This window comes from Thalia democratica, chromosome 5, assembly GCF_965202585.1.
Source record: "Thalia democratica chromosome 5, ktThaDemo2.hap1.1, whole genome shotgun sequence".
Lineage (NCBI taxonomy): Eukaryota > Metazoa > Chordata > Thaliacea > Salpida > Salpidae > Thalia > Thalia democratica.
This window is the reverse complement of record NC_139169.1, coordinates 2,840,560-2,859,290: the sequence shown is the minus strand read 5'-3', so window position 1 is coordinate 2,859,290 and position 18,731 is coordinate 2,840,560. Positions and strand designations below refer to the sequence as shown.

General features: G+C 29.9%; 2 protein-coding genes across 2 annotated transcripts in view; both read left to right on the top strand.

Annotated features, from left to right (window-relative positions):
• The window catches only part of LOC145836176 (small ribosomal subunit protein eS24-like), a 201,982-nt gene that overhangs the window by 80,207 nt on the left and 103,044 nt on the right, over positions 1-18,731 (top strand). The window lies entirely within an intron of this gene.
• Positions 12,398-16,099, top strand: LOC145835605 (ovoinhibitor-like). Its single transcript, XM_082943275.1, has 8 exons — positions 12,398-12,474; positions 13,321-13,422; positions 14,056-14,142; positions 14,214-14,315; positions 14,774-14,860; positions 15,099-15,200; positions 15,430-15,516; positions 16,039-16,099. Exons 1-8 carry the CDS (start codon positions 12,398-12,400, stop codon positions 16,097-16,099), a joined length of 705 nt encoding a protein of 234 aa, XP_082799401.1.

The window sequence follows — 18,731 nt, the reverse complement described above, 5'->3', positions numbered from 1 at the left end:
TGTTTAGAACGTTTTAAATGAATTTTTGTGAATGCTTTCAAAATATTGTTTTTAAAAACTTTAAAAATACAAAATTTAATTTTTTAGAATTAAACTTTAAAACGCTTTTTGTTTTATTCCTTTGATGGCGTTTTAGTTTAAGTTTAGTTCTGAGTTGTCGATTTTAGGTATAACGGCTGAAAAAAAGCAGTTACTGTTGTTTTTGCGTTAAGTTTTTTGTTTAGTACTTTTGAATAACTTTTGTTAATTTCATTAGAGTTTTAGTAAATAAAATTTTAAGTCTTTCATTTGTAGCGTTTCTATTTAGTTATACAATACTGAACGCAATTTAAAGTTAAACAATAGCTTAATTTTAATTTTTTACTTTATTTTTTGTAGATAAACTAATACAACATTTGAGATTATTCAATGAGTTTAAATCCGTCAAACTAACAAACAATTCTATTGGAACCAAAAGTTTTATTGGTTTTATAAGTTAACATTGCTAGTATTTTTAAGTTAAAATCTAATTTATATCAGTAACTTGTGAGTTTTTTAAATAGTGAAACTTCAATGAAAAAAAATCTGGAAATGTTTCCTATTTATTTTAAAAATATATGAAACGAACACAGATTAAAACCAAACAAAGTAATAAAACCTTCCTAGTTAATCGAACCACTTTTTCCAATCAACTAAAAACCACCGTTTAACATATGGTTAGGTGTTCAAAAGGGGGTAGCTTCAGATTTCCAATACATTTTTTATTAGCTTGAATGCAAATCAGTAGCAAAAAAGTTACAAAAGTTTTGCTTAGGCAGCAAAATTTTTTTAAAGTATTTGACTTTTTTTTCTTTTTTAATACCCTTATCCTTAACCCACTTTACCCGAACATAAAAGAAATGAATCAAAAAATAATTTTTTAATTTAAAAAATATAAATAAATATATATTAAATAATAAATAATATAAAAGTTAATAGCAATATTAAAAAAAATAATTTTTTGCTGACTCAGCAAACATGGTTTGCTACTTTTATGCTAATGATTTGCAAGATTTTCAAGCTAGTGTTAGAATTTTGAAATTATTCTTCACAAAAACATTCAAATTATAACCGGTGTGCACAAAAATATTTAAATTTGAACTGGTGTGCACAAAAACATTTAAATTTGCACTGGTGTGCACAAAATCATTTAAATTCAAACCAGTGTGCACAAAAATATTCAAATTCAAACCGGTGTGCACAAAAATATTTTAATTTAAACTAGTGTGCACAAAAATATCTTAATTCAAACCAGCGTGCACAAAAATATTTTATTTCAAGCGGGAGCGGGTCAGAATGACACAGCGACAAAATGACACGGTCGTCAAATAGACACGTTGCGTCACTTTGGCACGGTGCGTCACTTTGGCACAGAGGGTCACTTTGGCACGGCGACAAAATGACACGGTGCGTCACTTTGGCACGGTGCGTCACTTTGGCACAGAGGGTCACTTTGGCACGGCGACAAAATGACACGGTGCGTCACCTTGGCACGGTGCGTCACTTTGGCACAGAGGGTCACTTTGGCACGGCGACAAAATGACACGGTGCGTCACCTTGGCACGGTGCGTCACTTTGGCACAGAGGGTCACTTTGGCACGGCGACAAAATGACACGGTGCGTCACTTTGGCACGGTGCGTCACTTTGGCACAGAGGGTCACTTTGGCACGGCGACAAAATGACACGGTGCGTCACCTTGGCACGGTGCGTCACTTTGGCACAGAGGGTCACTTTGGCACGGCGACAAAATGACACGGTGCGTCACTTTGGCACGGAGGGTCACTTTGGCACAGCGACAAAATGACATGGTGCGTCACTTTGGCACAGAGGGTCACTTTGGCACGGCGACAAAATGACACGGTGCGTCACTTTGGCACGGTGCGTCACTTTGGCACAGAGGGTCACTTTGGCACGGCGACAAAATGACACGGTGCGTCACTTTGGCACAGAGGGTCACTTTGGCACGGCGACAAAATGACACGGTGCGTCACTTTGGCACGGTGCGTCACTTTGGCACAGAGGGTCACTTTGGCACGGCGACAAAATGACACGGTGCGTCACCTTGGCACGGTGCGTCACTTTGGCACAGAGGGTCACTTTGGCACGGCGACAAAATGACACGGTGCGTCACTTTGGTACGGTGCGTCACTTTGGCACAGAGGGTCACTTTGGCACGGCGACAAAATGACACGGTGCGTCACTTTGGCACGGTGCGTCACCTTGGCACGGTGCGTCACTTTGGCACAGAGGGTCACTTTGGCACGGCGACAAAATGACACGGTGCGTCACTTTGGCACAGAGGGTCACTTTGGCGCGGCGACAAAATGACACGTTGCGTCACTTTGGCACGGTGCGTCACTTTGGCACAGAGGGTCACTTTGGCACGGCGACAAAATGACACGGTGCGTCACCTTGGCACGGTGCGTCACTTTGGCACAGAGGGTCACTTTGGCACGGCGACAAAATGACACGGTGCGTCACCTTGGCACGGTGCGTCACTTTGGCACGGCGACAAAATGACACGGTGCGTCACCTTGGCACGGTGCGTCACTTTGGCACAGAGGGTCACTTTGGCACGGCGACAAAATGACACGGTGCGTCACTTTGGCACAGAGGGTCACTTTGGCGCGGCGACAAAACGACACGGTGCGTCACTTTGGCACGGTGCGTCACTTTGGCACAGAGGGTCACTTTGGCACGGCGACAAAATGACACGGTGCGTCACCTTGGCACGGTGCGTCACTTTGGCACAGAGGGTCACTTTGGCACGGCGACAAAATGACACGGTGCGTCACCTTGGCACGGTGCGTCACTTTGGCACAGAGGGTCACTTTGGCACGGCGACAAAATGACACGGTGCGTCACCTTGGCACGGTGCGTCACTTTGGCACAGAGGGTCACTTTGGCACGGCGACAAAATGACACGGTGCGTCACTTTGGCACGGTGCGTCACTTTGGCACAGAGGGTCACTTTGGCACGGCGACAAAATGACACGGTGCGTCACTTTGGCACAGAGGGTCACTTTGGCACGGCGACAAAACGACACGGTGCGTCACTTTGGCACGGAGGGTCACTTTGGCACAGCGACAAAACGACACGGTGCGTCACTTTGGCACGGAGGGTCACTTTGGCACAGCGACAAAATGACATGGTGCGTCACTTTGGCACAGAGGGTCACTTTGGCACAGCGACAAAATGACACGGTGCGTCACTTTGGCACAGCGACAAAATGACACGGTGCGTCACTTTGGCGCAGCGACAAAATGACACGGAGGGTCACTTTAGCACAGCGACAAAATGACACGGTGGTTAATAAGGGAGGGAACGATTTGTTGTGAAATTTCAATCTTAATTGGTATGGACAACGATCTTATTTTTCTAGGAAACTTTTCGGTTTCCTGTCTTCTAACCGGTTTTGTAGAATTAGCAACAATCACATTGATTAACTTTAAAAACAAAGACCGCAGGAATTTTTGATCGTGACTTCATAAAATAAAGTGAAACACGTAATGTTTATACCTTCTATTTTCATCGTCGTACTTATAAAAAACATGCTCGTTTTTAAGCAATAGCAAGATGTTAGGTGTGCTTAAAAGCTGTGCTTAATAAACAACAACTAGTTGTTTATACCAAACAACGTTCACAAAGATGCAAAAGCAGCAATTTCTTTAACAAAATACGACTGCCAAAATTAACGAAAATTTTATTTTGATTACTTTCGAATGGAAAATCTTAAACACAGTTTAGTACTAGAACTTGAAACGAGTAATAAAAATTAGAAAATGACTTGCCATTTTACGACTAAAAAGATAAAAACTCATATAAACATATTATTTAAACTTCAGCAACATTCTGATTTAAAAAATACAATCTTCATTTTAGATCAATCTTTCAGTACATCAAAACAATAAACTAGTAGATGTAAATACAGAGGAAAATTTGTTTTATAAACTAAAACTCGGACGTTATCGAAAGCAAAATTTCTGCTGTTGTAATTCTAAATTCTAATGCGGTTCTTATTTTACGTTTTTATGCTTAAAAAAATTAATACTTGCGCTATTTTGGCGACTTAATAGGTTGCAAGATTAAAAGTAGAAAATTAAATATTATTTTCATAACAGAGTTAAGACAAAATCGAGTTTTTTAAAACTTTGTAATAAAACTCAAGAATATAAAGTAGAAGAAATGTTTTACACGCAAATTAAAATCTGCTTTTACTGTATCATTATGAAATTTATTTACTGATTTTGTATTAAATATAAATGCAATTAAATCCTTATATGCAATAAAATACTATAATATCTGTCATACTCTAAGTTTAATTTTTTATATTTTAGACTAAAAAGTTTTGTAAAAATAATAAAGACTTAAAGTATTAACTTTAATAGAATGGCTGCAGCTTTAATTAGAAGGCTGCAGCAGCAATGTTGTATGTATAACCTCTTCTAGTGATTTTTTTTTAAGTGATAAATATATAAATGCGCATGAATTGTTGCATCAGACTCTTAATTTTCTTTCAACTGTTCATAATACTATTTTTAACTTTTTCATAAATTTAGGCTCCAGGTCTGTTTATTTTAATTATTTGCTTTCAGACAAGTTTATTACATATTTTCAATACAGAGTTTTAAGAAAACATCCTAACTTATTAACTTTTGTTAAATATAAATATATATACATATTTAATATAAATGGCTAGTTACTACAAAAGCAGCTTAACTCTGTATTTTTAAAAACTACAGTTAAAACACGCATGACTTATTCTTACTACGAAATAACTCTGTATTAATTTAAATCTTAGTTATTTTTTTAAACAATTCCTGATAATAATTAATTAAACTTAACAACAAAAAATACTAAATTTTATTCATTACATAAATATGAAAAAATGTGAAACGTAAAAAACAAACTTAAGAAATTTATGTTTTTATACTATGACTTTAATTTTAAAGCAATGTAACATATATAGTTTCAAATGTATCAAGCTACTATAGTTTGGAAAAAGTATAATAAATCTTTTGTTTAACTAATTACTATCAAAATTTTACAATTAAAAGTTATATTACTGAAGAAGTCTAGTTTTGCATATAAGTTTGTTAATCCATGCTATCGTGACGCACCGTGTTATTTAGTCGCTGTGTCAAAGTGACGTATCGTGTCATTTTGACGCTGTGCCAAAGTGACGCACCGTGTCGTTTTGTCGCTGTGCCAAAGTGACCCTCTGTGCCAAAGTGACGCACCGTGTCATTTTGTCGCTGCGCCAAAATGACGCACCGTGCCTAAGTGACGCACCATGTCATTTTGTCGCTGTGCCAAAGTGACCCTCCGTGCCAAAGTGACGCACCGTGTCGCTTTGTCGCTGTGCCAAAGTGACCCTCTGTGCCAAAGTGACGCACCATGTCATTTTGTCGCTGTGCCAAAGTGACGCACCATGTCATTTAGTCGCCGTGCCAAAGTGACCCTCCGTGCCAAAGTGACACACCGTGCCAAGGTGACGCACCGTGTCATTTTGTCGCTGTGCCAAAGTGACGCACCGTGTCATTTTGTCGCTGTGCCAAATTGACGCACTGTGTCATTTTGTGGCCGTGCCAAAGTGACCCTCCGTGTCGAAGTGACGCACCGTGTCATTTAGTCGCTGTGTCAAAGTGACGTAACGTGTCATTTTGACGCTGTGCCAAAGTGACGCACCGTGTCGTTTTGTCGCTGTGCCAAAGTGACCCTCTGTGCCAAAGTGACGCACCGTGTCATTTTGTCGCTGCGCCAAAATGACGCACCGTGCCTAAGTGACGCACCGTGTTATTTAGTCGCTGTGCCAAAGTGACCCTCCGTGCCAAAGTGACGCACCGTGTCGCTTTGTCGCTGTGCCAAAGTGACCCTCTGTGCCAAAGTGACGCACCATGTCATTTTGTCGCTGTGCCAAAGTGACGCACCATGTCATTTAGTCGCCGTGCCAAAGTGACCCTCTGTGCCAAAGTGACACACCGTGCCAAGGTGACGCACCGTGTCATTTTGTCGCTGTGCCAAAGTGACGCACTGTGTCATTTTGTGGCCGTGCCAAAGTGACCCTCCGTGTCGAAGTGACGCACCGTGCCAAAGTGACGCACCGTGTCATTTTGTCGCTGTGTCATTCTGACACCCACCCAGTGTGAGCGTGTGTTTAATTTAAACATACCTTCCATCGAAACAACACTTTGCAAACATAAATGTTCAACTTGCTTACAACTTACTATCATTTGAATTTTATTGTTATTATATTGACTAGCAAACTCTTTAAGCCAATTTAAAAACGGTAAAAAGTTAAATTAAATATGTTTGTAATACTAACTGACTTTTCTAGGACTTTATTCAATTTAATGTTTTAGTATTATTAATTAAAGTTTGTCGAAACAAGACTTTGCAAATATGAATGTTCAATTTTACATAATGCCAACGATGTTACCATTTGTTTAGAGGTGATTAATCTTCAAAGATCAGACAATTTTACAACTTTAGTCGCGTGTCCACATAATAATCACGTAGTACAAGCTTTCTCTTAAAAAATAGCCGTTTTTTATTGGATAGACAAGTATTAACCAAAGCTATTATTGGGCAGTAAAATTTATGTGTTTGTAATGTTGATCATTGTTGTTAAACATCTTACAGTTATGGTTGGCTGTTTAAATTTGTACAAAGTTTTATTGCTTCCTTAAATGTCATTGGTTTAAAAGACCTTGAAGAAAAGTTTTGTTGATTTAATTGTTACAATGCTTCTAAATTTTTAAAATTTCTATTTAAAAAGTTCGTCCTAAATTTTTTTGCTTTAATAATAGTATTATATCAATAGTTTATTAACCTAAAAAGTAATACTTAACATTTGATTGCTTAACCATATCATCAAATTTGGTTTGAAAATATAAAATGCTGATATATAACTAAATAAAACAATTTTTTTATTTAGGTGAGTTATGAATTAAACGGGGAAAATTCTTAGTTTAACAAAAATCAGAAAATTGTTAAACTAATAAATTTATATTAATTATAATAACTAGAGTTACATTAACCGTTATAACTACAATTTATATACTTTTTTCTTACCAAAAGCTGTTTAAGTTTTAACAGAAACTTCAACATTGTATTGAATTGTAATCAATTATTCTGTTATACTTGTACTTATCACAATTTTAGTTCAATTTAAATAAACCATATTTTAAACTATTTTAATGGAAGTAAAATGGTTCCAACATTTAACTTTGAATTGGTATTTTTAGTACTACACTCACTTAAAGCATTTCTAAATGTAAACTAATAAAATAAATTATATCAAGTTTATCACCAAACTCAGCCAAAAATATGAAATGATTTTAATTTAAAAAACTAAACTAGCGTAAAGTTTAAAATGTTTAAACAAAACTGTAAAAAATAATGAAGTTTAGATAGTTTTCAAAAAATACATTTAAATTTATTGTACCCCTAAAAGCATTATATTTTATTCTAATGAAAACTAGTACAATTGTACGCTACTGTATTTTTAATTTAATAGGTTGCTATAAAATTATGTTATTTTCAAAAGCCTCAAAAGCAGGGTTTTCAAAAGTTGATATTACCACCCCTTAAGGGGCAATTTCGACTATCAGTAGCGAAAAATTAAATGGGTAATCAACTAGCAAAGGGGCAGTATCTGTTAAAAAAGAAAGATTGTTTTTTTTAATTTGTGCAAAGTGGGCGTTTAAGAAAGCAAATTTCAAAATAACGATTTCGATAATAAAACGACATAACTTTTAATTTTTGCAAAAATACTGCTACGCTTATACAAGATAAAAATAACTTTTTCCTTAAAAATAGTTACAAGGTTGTTACCATCTTCAAGTCGTAAATTAAAGTTTGTTTAACTTTGATGATATGTATTTGCTCTACAGGCGGGCATAGACAAAAGGAGAATAAATTTGTTTGTTCAAGTTTTGTACTTAAGACAAGAAAATTCAGTAAACAGACACAAAACTTTGAAAGCAGAAGTAACAACAACTTACTAGCAATAATCTAGTTATTTTGAGTAGTTTTGTATACAAAAGTATTGTAGTTTTACACTAAAAAAAGATAATAAAAAATAAAACAGACAAAAAGATAATTAAGACCTAAAAATTAATTAAAATGTTCTAATATTAGCAATGTTAATAATCTTAATAGTAGCGAAGTAATAAAGTTTAATCTTTTGTAGGCTTAATAAGAACAGAGTAAATTCAATTAATAAATGTTTTTGAATTAAAGTATTTTTTTGTTTATATTATTAAAGGTTTGACTGTAACTTACATAGTATTATATTATTTTAACTACCTTAATTTTTGAATTTAGATGCAATCTTCTTGTTTCTTAAACCATATTAATAAACTTTTAAAACACAATTGTTAAATATGCTTTCATTTAAAGTTGGAAACTAAAGTATTAGAGGATGATTACAGCATTTTTATACACAAAAACATCTGTTTTTGTTCACACCAGTAACAAAACAAACACAATAAAATTTTGGGGCATTAAACGATAAGAACGGCATTGTTACAGAAGAATTCAGCAAATAAAAATGATACGATAAAGTTTTTGTTGTTTTTTACTACTTGTTGACAAACACAAAAATACAGATTGAAATTAAATGTTTTCGGACAAAAGGTCCATTGTTCAGCATTTAGCTTTGTACGAAATTGATAAGCTTAGCCGTTAGAATTTGAAAGTTAGGATTAAGTAGCATAACTTATTCATAAAGAATTAAATCGAGAAAACTTTAATCTTCAGCAAATATTTGAAAATATGTAACGGAAAACATATTAAACAATCAAGTTGAGGTATTTAAAAAAGGAAGTTAAAATTGTTGAATAATATTTATTTTTCACTATTTAGCTATTTGTGTAAAACGCTGCTTTATTAATAGTTTACTTTTAGAGTGTACTATATATATGAAAAAACTTTAATTTCATATAAAATTCTATAGATATTATTTTTAAATTTTATTAAAGGTAATTTTAGTCTAAGCTTTTGATATGCAGTTAAATCACAGTAGTAACAAAAGATAGAATACTAGTATAATGAAAAAAGAAAAGACATTCAAAAGTAGTTAGTAACTTGAAGTAAAATATTAGTTAAATTAATTGTTTTTTGATAAACATATATCAAAAATTAAAACAATTACTTTATAAGAAATAGACAATTTAATTTTTACAAACTATCTTTTCAGTAATTACTAATAATTATGAAATTTTTGAGTGTAACTTTACTTTTGTGTTTTTCTGTTCTTGTGACAGCTAATGGCAATGGAAAGATCAGTTGTGACAGGTAATTACTTGTTATATAATATAAATTATATGTTTATTATTTAACCAAAATGTGTCAATTAAAAAACTTTTATTTTTTATTTTACTTTGGCTTGATTAAATGACTATATTTTTATTAATTTTAATTTTATAGTTTTAAGTCTTTTATCTTAACTTAGACTTTGTAATTTTTATTTTTACTTTTGACTTGAAAACTGAGATAGGTTTGATAATATGATTTTGTGTATATACGTTTTTATCAAGCAGCCTGTCGATTAAAATTAACATAAGGTTTATCAGGTTTAGAAGATACGAGTTTATGAAGTTTTATTCTACTTAAACAACATATTAACATTAAAACTGGTTTAAAAGAAATATTACCTTTTTTTTTTACTTGCTATAGTGCATATTTAAATCATTTATTTTAGCAATATACCATACGAAACGTTTAAAATGAGAAAATTCTTAGCAATATATAAAGTTTCACTTAAAAACAATAATTTAAATCCTACATTATTTTTAAACCATGTCCGATGAATTCAGACCCTGTCTGTGCAAGCAATTTAATAATTTAGTAGAATATGTTTATATGTTTTTTGTTTACTTTTAGACCGTGTCCGATGAATTCAGACCCTGTCTGTGCAAACAATTTAATAATTTAGTAGAATATGTTTATATGTTTTTTGTTTACTTTTAGACCGTGTCCGATGAATTCAGACCCTGTCTGTGCAAACAATTTGATAATTTAGTAGAATATGTTTATATGTTTTTTGTTTACTTTTAGACTGTGTCCGATGAATTCAGACCCTGTCTGTGCAAACAATTTGATAAAATATTAGAGTATTAATATTTATTTATTTACTTTTAGACCCTGCCCGATGAATTTAGATCCAGTGTGCGCAAGTAACGGTGAGACTTACAGCAATTGGTGTGCATACGAGAATTCACTCTGCGGGTATGTATAAAGCTACTTAAAAATATTTGATTTTGTTGAAAATCTTTAAGCTGCTTTTCAAAACAACTTGTTTTGTTGCAAAAAAAAGTTAAAAAATTTTTAAAGCTTATAATCTTTAATTTATATAAAATTAACATATGATATAGTTTATTAAAGTTTGTACAACAGCGCATACGTAACTTAAATACAAATTTTCTTTAAAAAAAAAGCAAACAAGGAAAAAATTAGATTTTAAAATTTCTGGTTTTTATTAGAATTTAGAAACCTCGTAGTCTTTGGATTTGACAATTTATGTCCGTGAAAGTTTACGTATGTATCATTTTCAGTGTCCCATCAGCAAAAGCCCACGAAGTGGTCCACAGTGGCCCGTGCAAGCCACAAGCTCAGACCCTGGACATCAAATTGGCCAAAGAAATAGCCGACACCATGGACATCAAACTCAACAGGGGAAAAATATTGTGCGAAAGGTAAATAACGTATTTGTAAACTAAACATTACTTTACAAAAATATTGTGAAGCAGTGAAAAAGCGGCTAAAAATGCATTTTTAGTAGTTTTAGTTGAGTTTGTTTTAATTCATTTTAAAGTTAGTTAGACCAAAACAGCATTCGAAATACAAGACTTACTACTATGTAAGTTAAACTAGTTTCAAGTTAGCATAAAAACTATGAAAATATTTAAAACCAACCAACAAAAAGTTAGTTTTTCAACTGATGTTGTTACTTGTTTTACTATTTAAGTTGTGTATAAATAGTCATACATTTAAACAAATTTCATTGATTCTAGGCCTTGCCCGATGATCTACTTACCAGTTTGTGGTACAAACGGAGTGACCTATTCAAGTGAATGCCATTTTGAAAACGCTCTTTGCGGGTATATTTGTTTGTATTATTTGTATATATATATGTTATATTATTTTATATATATATAAGTATTGTACTAAAAGAAATAAAATTAGAGTTATATGTATTAGAAATGTGTAAAAGTAAAAATGTTTACTTTATTTTATTACGTATGTGAATAGCTGCGATCAGTATACTTTAAGTCTATTAGATTTATAAATTGATCTTGTTACCTAACCTATAATTATTAAAAATATTGCCTTACAAATTTCAAAAAAAGTATAAAAACTTCACAAACTTTAAGTGTGTAATGTAAGTTCTAAAAATAAAAATTTAAAGTTAAATTAAAGCAGCATTGTTTGCAAAACTCTAGTGCATGCGAAACCTAGCGGATATTTAATTAAAGTCTAAAACAAAATCCAACAAAATATAACTTCATTGACTTCTCTATATTTTTCTATTTGTAGTGAACCTTATTAGATATTATAAAAGAGACATCTTTCAAAAAACGCTTCAACTATTGCACAAAACCTATTTTAATTTTATATTTTTAATTTATTCAATAAATAAATTAAAATAGGATTTAACAATTGTACATAAGTTGTTAAATCTTGCTGATATTTATTTTTATCTTTTTCAAACAAAAACCTAACAAACAAAACAAGATGCTTTCACAATCGCTCACAAAATACTTTATTTGTTACACTTTTTTTCTATTGTAACAGACATCCTTCCAAAGACGCTTTCACAATTCAACACAAAGGACCTTGCAAGAAGAAAGCAGAAACCATGGACAAAAGAGGAAACGGTAAAATTATGTGCGAAAAGTTAGTATTATACTTTATTTAAATATTAAAAATATTTTATAAAACTATATTAAAGTACGAAAACTTGCTTAAGTAAACAGTAAATATTTTTTGTTTATCTTCAGTTTTTAGTTATTAAAAATAAAATTTATTAATAAAATTAATTTTTTTTTATAAAAAAATTAAAAGTTTTGCAAAAAATAAACATTTATAACCTGTATATAAAAAAAACTGATAAATGTTTTAAACGAGTATGTTTTAACAACTTAACTTTGTTTGAAATAAAAACAAATTATTTCAGTAAACAGTAGAAAATAAATTTTATTTTTACTTTTATATTTACTATTAAAAATGTATAAAAGTGCTCATAATAATTTTTTAAACTATATTTAAACAGACCATGCCCAATGATATACAAACAATTGTGTGCATCTAATAGTAAAAGTTTAATAATGTTTAATTTTTAATTAATTAAATTTTATCTTAGACCATGCCCAATGATCTACAAACCAGTGTGTGCTTCTAACGGAGAAACTTATGACAACCAATGTGCTTTTAATAATGCTCTGTGCGGGTCAGTTAAAAAAATAAATTAATGGTTTATAATATTTTGTATATTTAGCCTTATAACCAGTATTTATTTTGATATTAAACTTATTAAAACCAATGTGCTTTGGGTCAGTTTTGTTTTATTTCATTTTGTTTACATCTAATTAGTTATATCCTTATTTTGTGTTTACAGAAATAATTGTAAAACTATTTCAAAGTTTTAGTTTAAAGTTGATTCAATCAAAAATAGCGACGTAAATAATTCAAACATACAAGTATATACATACGGTAATAAAACCTACAAAAATATGCAAAAAATATAAATTTTAGTTTAAACCAACGAATTGAGTATACCAAAACATTAATATTCAAAAATTTTGTAACTTTAAAAGTAATATATAAAAACTGCTGTTTTTAGTTGAATAAAATCGATCTGAAAACTTTCAAGTTATGAGAAATATTAAGTAAATAAAGCTAAGCAAAAACAATACTCAAACGCACCAGGCTAAGAGCTACACCATGTGGATATAAAATATTTACAAAAGTTTATGTTTTAAGTACATTTGAACTAGTGCATACTATAAGCGTTTAAATGTGATATATAGAAAAAAAATCCAGATTAGCAAAGCTTTAATCAGAACTACTTAATAAAAAAACTTGTTCACTAAAGTGTCAAAGTTTTTTTACAAATTTCCGTAATAAAAAATAAAGTATTACATGATTGTGTCTCAAAAAGCACAAAAATTAGTTGAAAACCAATGTCTATTTAAATTATAATCTAAAAATTAACTTGTAGACATCCCACAAAAGACGCATTCAAAGTTCAACACAAAATATTTTATTTATTATACTTTTTTTATTTTTGTAACAGACATCCCACAAAAGACGCATTCAAAGTTCAACACAAAGGTGCCTGCAAGCCAAAAGCTGAAACCATGGACAAAAGAGGAAGTGGTAAAATTATGTGCGAACAGTTAGTTATATATATATTATAAAAATTATGTGTGGACAGTTAGTTATTGTATGTTTGAATAAGGAAATTGTATGTAAACATTAAGTTGTTAATTATATAAACGTTTGTACAAGTTAAAAAACACGTTAAAAATAAAAGAAGTTAAATAGGAAGCAAAAAAGTTTTTAAGGTTTTTATAAAAGTTTATCATTCACGCTTTATGAATTAGTAACTGTTTGACCTAATTTCTAAAATATGCGTTTTTTGTTAACAACTTTTTATACAAAAATTATTACTAAAAATTAGTTCTATAAACTTTATTTATAAAGTAAGAATTTAGCGGTGTCAGAAATTTATGCTAACAAAGTCATCATAAATCGTAACTATAAATTAGACAAATCTTTTTTTACTTCTATCTATTAAACTTGATAATTGTAAGCTTGTTCAAACAAACTATACACACGTCTAAAACGTTATACAAAACGTAAAAAGTAGCATAACTGATGTTTGACAAAAGTTTACAAGTGTTAAAGTAAAACTGAACAATAGTTCTAGCTTTGTAAAACCAGAAAATGATAGAAAAGTAGTTTAGTTTGAGTTAGTTTTAATTATTTATACACAATCGTCTAATTTTTGTTTTTCAAATTCTATCAGAGCCTGCCCAATGATCTTCTTACCGGTATGTGGAACTAACGGAGTTACATACTCAAGCGAGTGCCATTTCGAAAACGCACTCTGCGGGTTAGTATGTTTGTTTTTATTATATTAACAATATAACTATTAAGACTTACAACTTATTGTTATATTTTAAGACATCCCACAAAAGATGCTTTCACAATAGCCCACAAAGGAGCTTGCAAACCAAAAGCTGAGACCATGGACAAAAGAGGTGGACAAAAAATTATGTGTGAACAGTAAGTTATTGTAGTAATTTTTTTAAGTAGCAAAAGTGTACTTTTAACTTACATACAATTTTAACTTGCTCAAGTTTAATATTCAAACATAAAATATTATTTGTGTTAACTACCCTTAAGTGACATCATAAGGATTTTATGATTAAAAACCTTTTAGTATAGGACTAAGATGGTTGTAACTAAGAAAAATTTAATATAAGTGAAGCCTTTAAATAATATTAGGATTTATTGTTGTCACAAAAAGCTAATGAAAGCGTATCAGTTTTTAAATTGCGATAAGATGTCGTCAGAATTAACTAACAAGTGCATTATTTAAATAAATTTTTAGTTTTATATAAAAAAGTTAGTTAAAATAATAGTAATAAAACTTAAAATAAATTTTAATTTTAAAATTTGTTTTTGCAAACAAACTTCGGTTTATATTTTAGTTATTTTTAACACATCTTTTTATTTTACAGACCCTGTCCAATGATCCACCAACCAGTTTGTGGTACGAATGGGGTGACTTACTCGAGTGAGTGTCATTTTGAAAACGCTCTTTGCGGGTCAGTTCATTTGTAATAATACTTTTGTTTCATAAACAAGTATAAAGAGATCATAAACCAGCAACTTTAGCAATCATTTTCGTCAAGTAACTCTATATTTATACAGCAAGTTTAAACTTAAATCGACGTAAGGTACATGTGTTTGAAACAACTTGTGCTGCTTTCTTGTAAAAACTACATTTAGCTATTCTATGGTATAAACTTAACCACAAACTGTCTAAACGATTAACATTTATAGAGTTCCAACCAAACAAGCCTTCACAATAGCTCACAAAGGTGCTTGTAAGCCAAAAGCTGAGACTATGGATAAAAGAGGTGGTCAGAAAATTATGTGTGAACAGTAAGTACTAATTTACTTATGAATATAAAATTAAACATAAAAGTATAGCGCTCCATCTAATATAAAGCTGACAATGTCACTAAAAGTTTATTAATAAAACATAAAGTTATGTTTCTTTTTCATTTTGATAAAAGTTTATTTTATTTTTTTCACTCATGATTAACGATTATTATTCTTGTAACTTTAAAATGCTCATTTGTGAATGTTTGAATTTTTTTACTTTTTATAGACCATGCCCAATGATATTCGATCCAGTGTGTGGAAGCAACGGAGTCACTTATGACAACCAATGTGCTTTTGACAATGCTCTCTGCGGGTTAGTAAAAAATTGAAATTATATTCGATTAAAAAGTTGCATATATAGCTTTCTAACCAGTATATATTTATAAAGTATATAGTATATATCTAATAACAAAATTGGTATTTAATAAAAATCGTATATACAGCTTTTATAACTATAATATATTAATTTTTTATAAACTTATGACAAGCAACTTGCTTTTAATGATGCTCTATGCAGGTAAAATTTATTTTGTTATAACTGTTATGCTTCACTGTTACTTTTGTATATTATGAAAAAAAGGTCTTAAGTAAACAATATTTACTGTTGTAAAACCTAACTTAACTCATTTAAAATAATTAGAAAATCAATTTTAGAGACAGTCGTACACAGTACAAAAATTAAAAAAACTGTGCTTATATTATATTAATACCAACTTTTTTTGTTGTAGTATTAAGGTTATTCTTTCAATTTGCAATCTAACAACTTTACTTAAATTCATAAACAATAATTTGTTGATTATTTTCGTTTCACTTGATCTAATTAACTTTTTTTTAGAATATCTAGCAAGAAGGCTTTTAAGATGGTACACAAAGGACCATGCAAAGAAATCAATTAAATTTTCATAAAACACAAAAAATTTAATCATCAGATACCATTTTAGTAATTTCAAACTGTATTGTGTTTTTTTAAATCCCTTAAATAAATAATTTGTCATAAATTGTGTTTTATTTATACTAGTATTATTTTTACAAAGTTAGAAAACTGTTTTAAAATGCTTTTAAGTTTTATAAAGTTAAAGTTGAACCTGTGTGTTATATATAATAACATAAGAACTTTAAAAAAAACTTCAGTAATATAAATCTATAACTAGTATGTTCAAGCATTACGATAAAAATCTCTGAAACACTTTTAGTATAAATATAATCATTTAAATATTACGCAATTTAAAAATTATTTGAGTTAAATTTGAAAGCTAACTACAAAGAAAAGACGGAAGTGATTTTACATTACGTGATAAACAAAGCATGCATAAAAATTTATTAAACAAAAATAACATAATGCAAGTCTTGTTTTTCTATTTATAAAAGACTTTAGCTTAGAAACTTTTCTTCATTTTGTTAACTTACTTTTAGTTTGATATATCAACGTTTAACAATTTAATTATTTCAAAACAAATAGTTTTAGTTTTTTACAGACATAGATTCCAGAATGTTGGAAAAATATTTTTTCAGAAAACTTTTCACTTAATTTAGACACAATACGTTAATACACATAAAGTATGAAAACTTTTTCTGTGATAGTAATGAAAAAAAGTAATTTTTATTAAACGTGATGCAACTATCATGTACTGACTCATCTATTATGACGTAAGAGTCATCTATGACGTAATATTTAAAAGTTAAGTTGCTTCAAATAAAATTTACCTTTACTACTAATTAAGTTTTTCTTACTTTATTCAAGTTAATTAGTGTATAATAAAGTAAAATAATCTTTAAACTTTCTAAAATAAAAACTTCGTAGTACGTTAAAAAATTTAGATAAGCTTTGTTTTTTGTTTAAAATATTTTATAAAAAAAAACTATTTATATCTAGCATTGTAGCTCTGATTTTTTTCTGAAAGTTATGCAGTTCTTTTTTTTGTTGCTTTAATTTAAATAGCTTGATTAATTTACAAATATTTAAAAGAATAATAAAATGAACAATAAAATGTTTAGCTTCTTTATACTTTTAACTGAAAAAAAGGTAAGCTCTTTTTAACATAGTAGGTGAAGCTATTTAATACTTTTGAGTTAATAATTACTTAAGTAGCAAACATCAAAGGCTTTACAAATTTCCGGTTCTTGAAAGAAATTTTATTTTAAACTAATAATAAAAAAATAGAAAAACTTAGTGTATATTTTTTGTTTAAAACTTTGTACGGGTTGTTTAATTTTTCTACTTAAAAAAATAAAAAAGTAATAATTTTACTTCAAAGCTATTTGCTACTTATAATAATTTCAAAATATATGCTAGTACAATTTCCATTTTAGTTACTTTAATGAAAAACTTATACTTTCTTATTTAGTTTATAAATAACAAAACTAATAAGCTAGCACTTTTTAAAATAAATCATCTATTTAGAATTCACTTTATTTAGTATGAAAATAAATTGTTTTGAAAGTTAAGATTTTTTAGAAATAGAATATAACAATTTAGTTAATTGTAGGATTAAACATAAATAAATTTAATTGAAAATACAGATGATAACTGAAACGTTTATCATAGTAATCACAATCACAGTAATTTTCTGGGCTTCAGTATTATTCCTTTCAGTCCTTTTTAAGCTCCTCTACAGCTTAATGTCATCTGAATACCTCAAAAGGACAGTTTTACTTTTATCACCGTTACTCGTGATAAAATGTACAAAGAAGGCAATTGAAACTGGACAGAATTCGTGTAAATTCAGTGAACGTAATTACAGTTACATATTAAAGAAGCCTGATATAAACTCTAATGAATATGTGAAAATAAATAAAACTAGGAGCTACCATGACTACTCCTCCGATGAAGAAAGTTATGAGAAATCGTATGAAAGGAAAAAACAAGAAGTTTCTTCAAACTAAAAATAAAAACTTGAAGAATAAATAAAACTTAAAAAATAAACTTATTTTGTTCGTAAAATTCTGCAACCTTTTCAATGATTATGAAACTAAAAGTAATTAGTGTTTCGTAAATATACTACAGTATAACAGTTTTTACATTATGTAGGATTGTATAAAAGACTACAAACATTGTTTGAAACTATTAAGTGATATGTTTAAGGGCTATGCTTAAGTTTCAGTTAAGTATATCACTATTTTGTATGATTTTCAATATATTTAGTAAATCTTATTTGAAAAAGTAAAAAAAATTGATTAAGTTTAATTTTAAGGCTATTGAAACTCTTTTTTATCAAATGAGAGACGTTCTTTATGCTAAGTTTCAACCGGAAAGATGTGCCTTGTTTTCATTTTTTTCGAAAAAAGTTTGATACAAATGACTGTAACTTCTATATGTGTTTGAATATAGCTTAACTGCCTAATTAACATTAAAAGAGTTATTTTATTTTAGTATTTTAATAATTTTTTAAAAAACAAAACAGTTTTTGTAATCGTGTGTTTCTAAATGTGAAATGAATAATACTGTAAAGTTTTCTTTGCTTTTGTCAACATAAAATTCTGAAAATTGTGCAATGTTTAAAAAAGCTGCATCAGTTTTATTCTTAGTAT

What these genes read in the sequence shown, in the direction of transcription:
- LOC145835605 (XM_082943275.1), top strand. Translation starts at nt 12,398, where the DNA reads ATGATCTACAAACCAGTGTGTGCTTCTAACGGAGAAACTTATGACAAC. An exon ending in GGTAAAATTATGTGCGAACA is followed by an intron (nt 13,423 to 14,055) that starts GTTAGTTATATA and finishes AAATTCTATCAG; the next exon opens with AGCCTGCCCAATGATCTTCT. An exon ending in TTTGACAATGCTCTCTGCGG is followed by an intron (nt 15,517 to 16,038) that starts GTTAGTAAAAAA and finishes ACTTTTTTTTAG; the next exon opens with AATATCTAGCAAGAAGGCTT.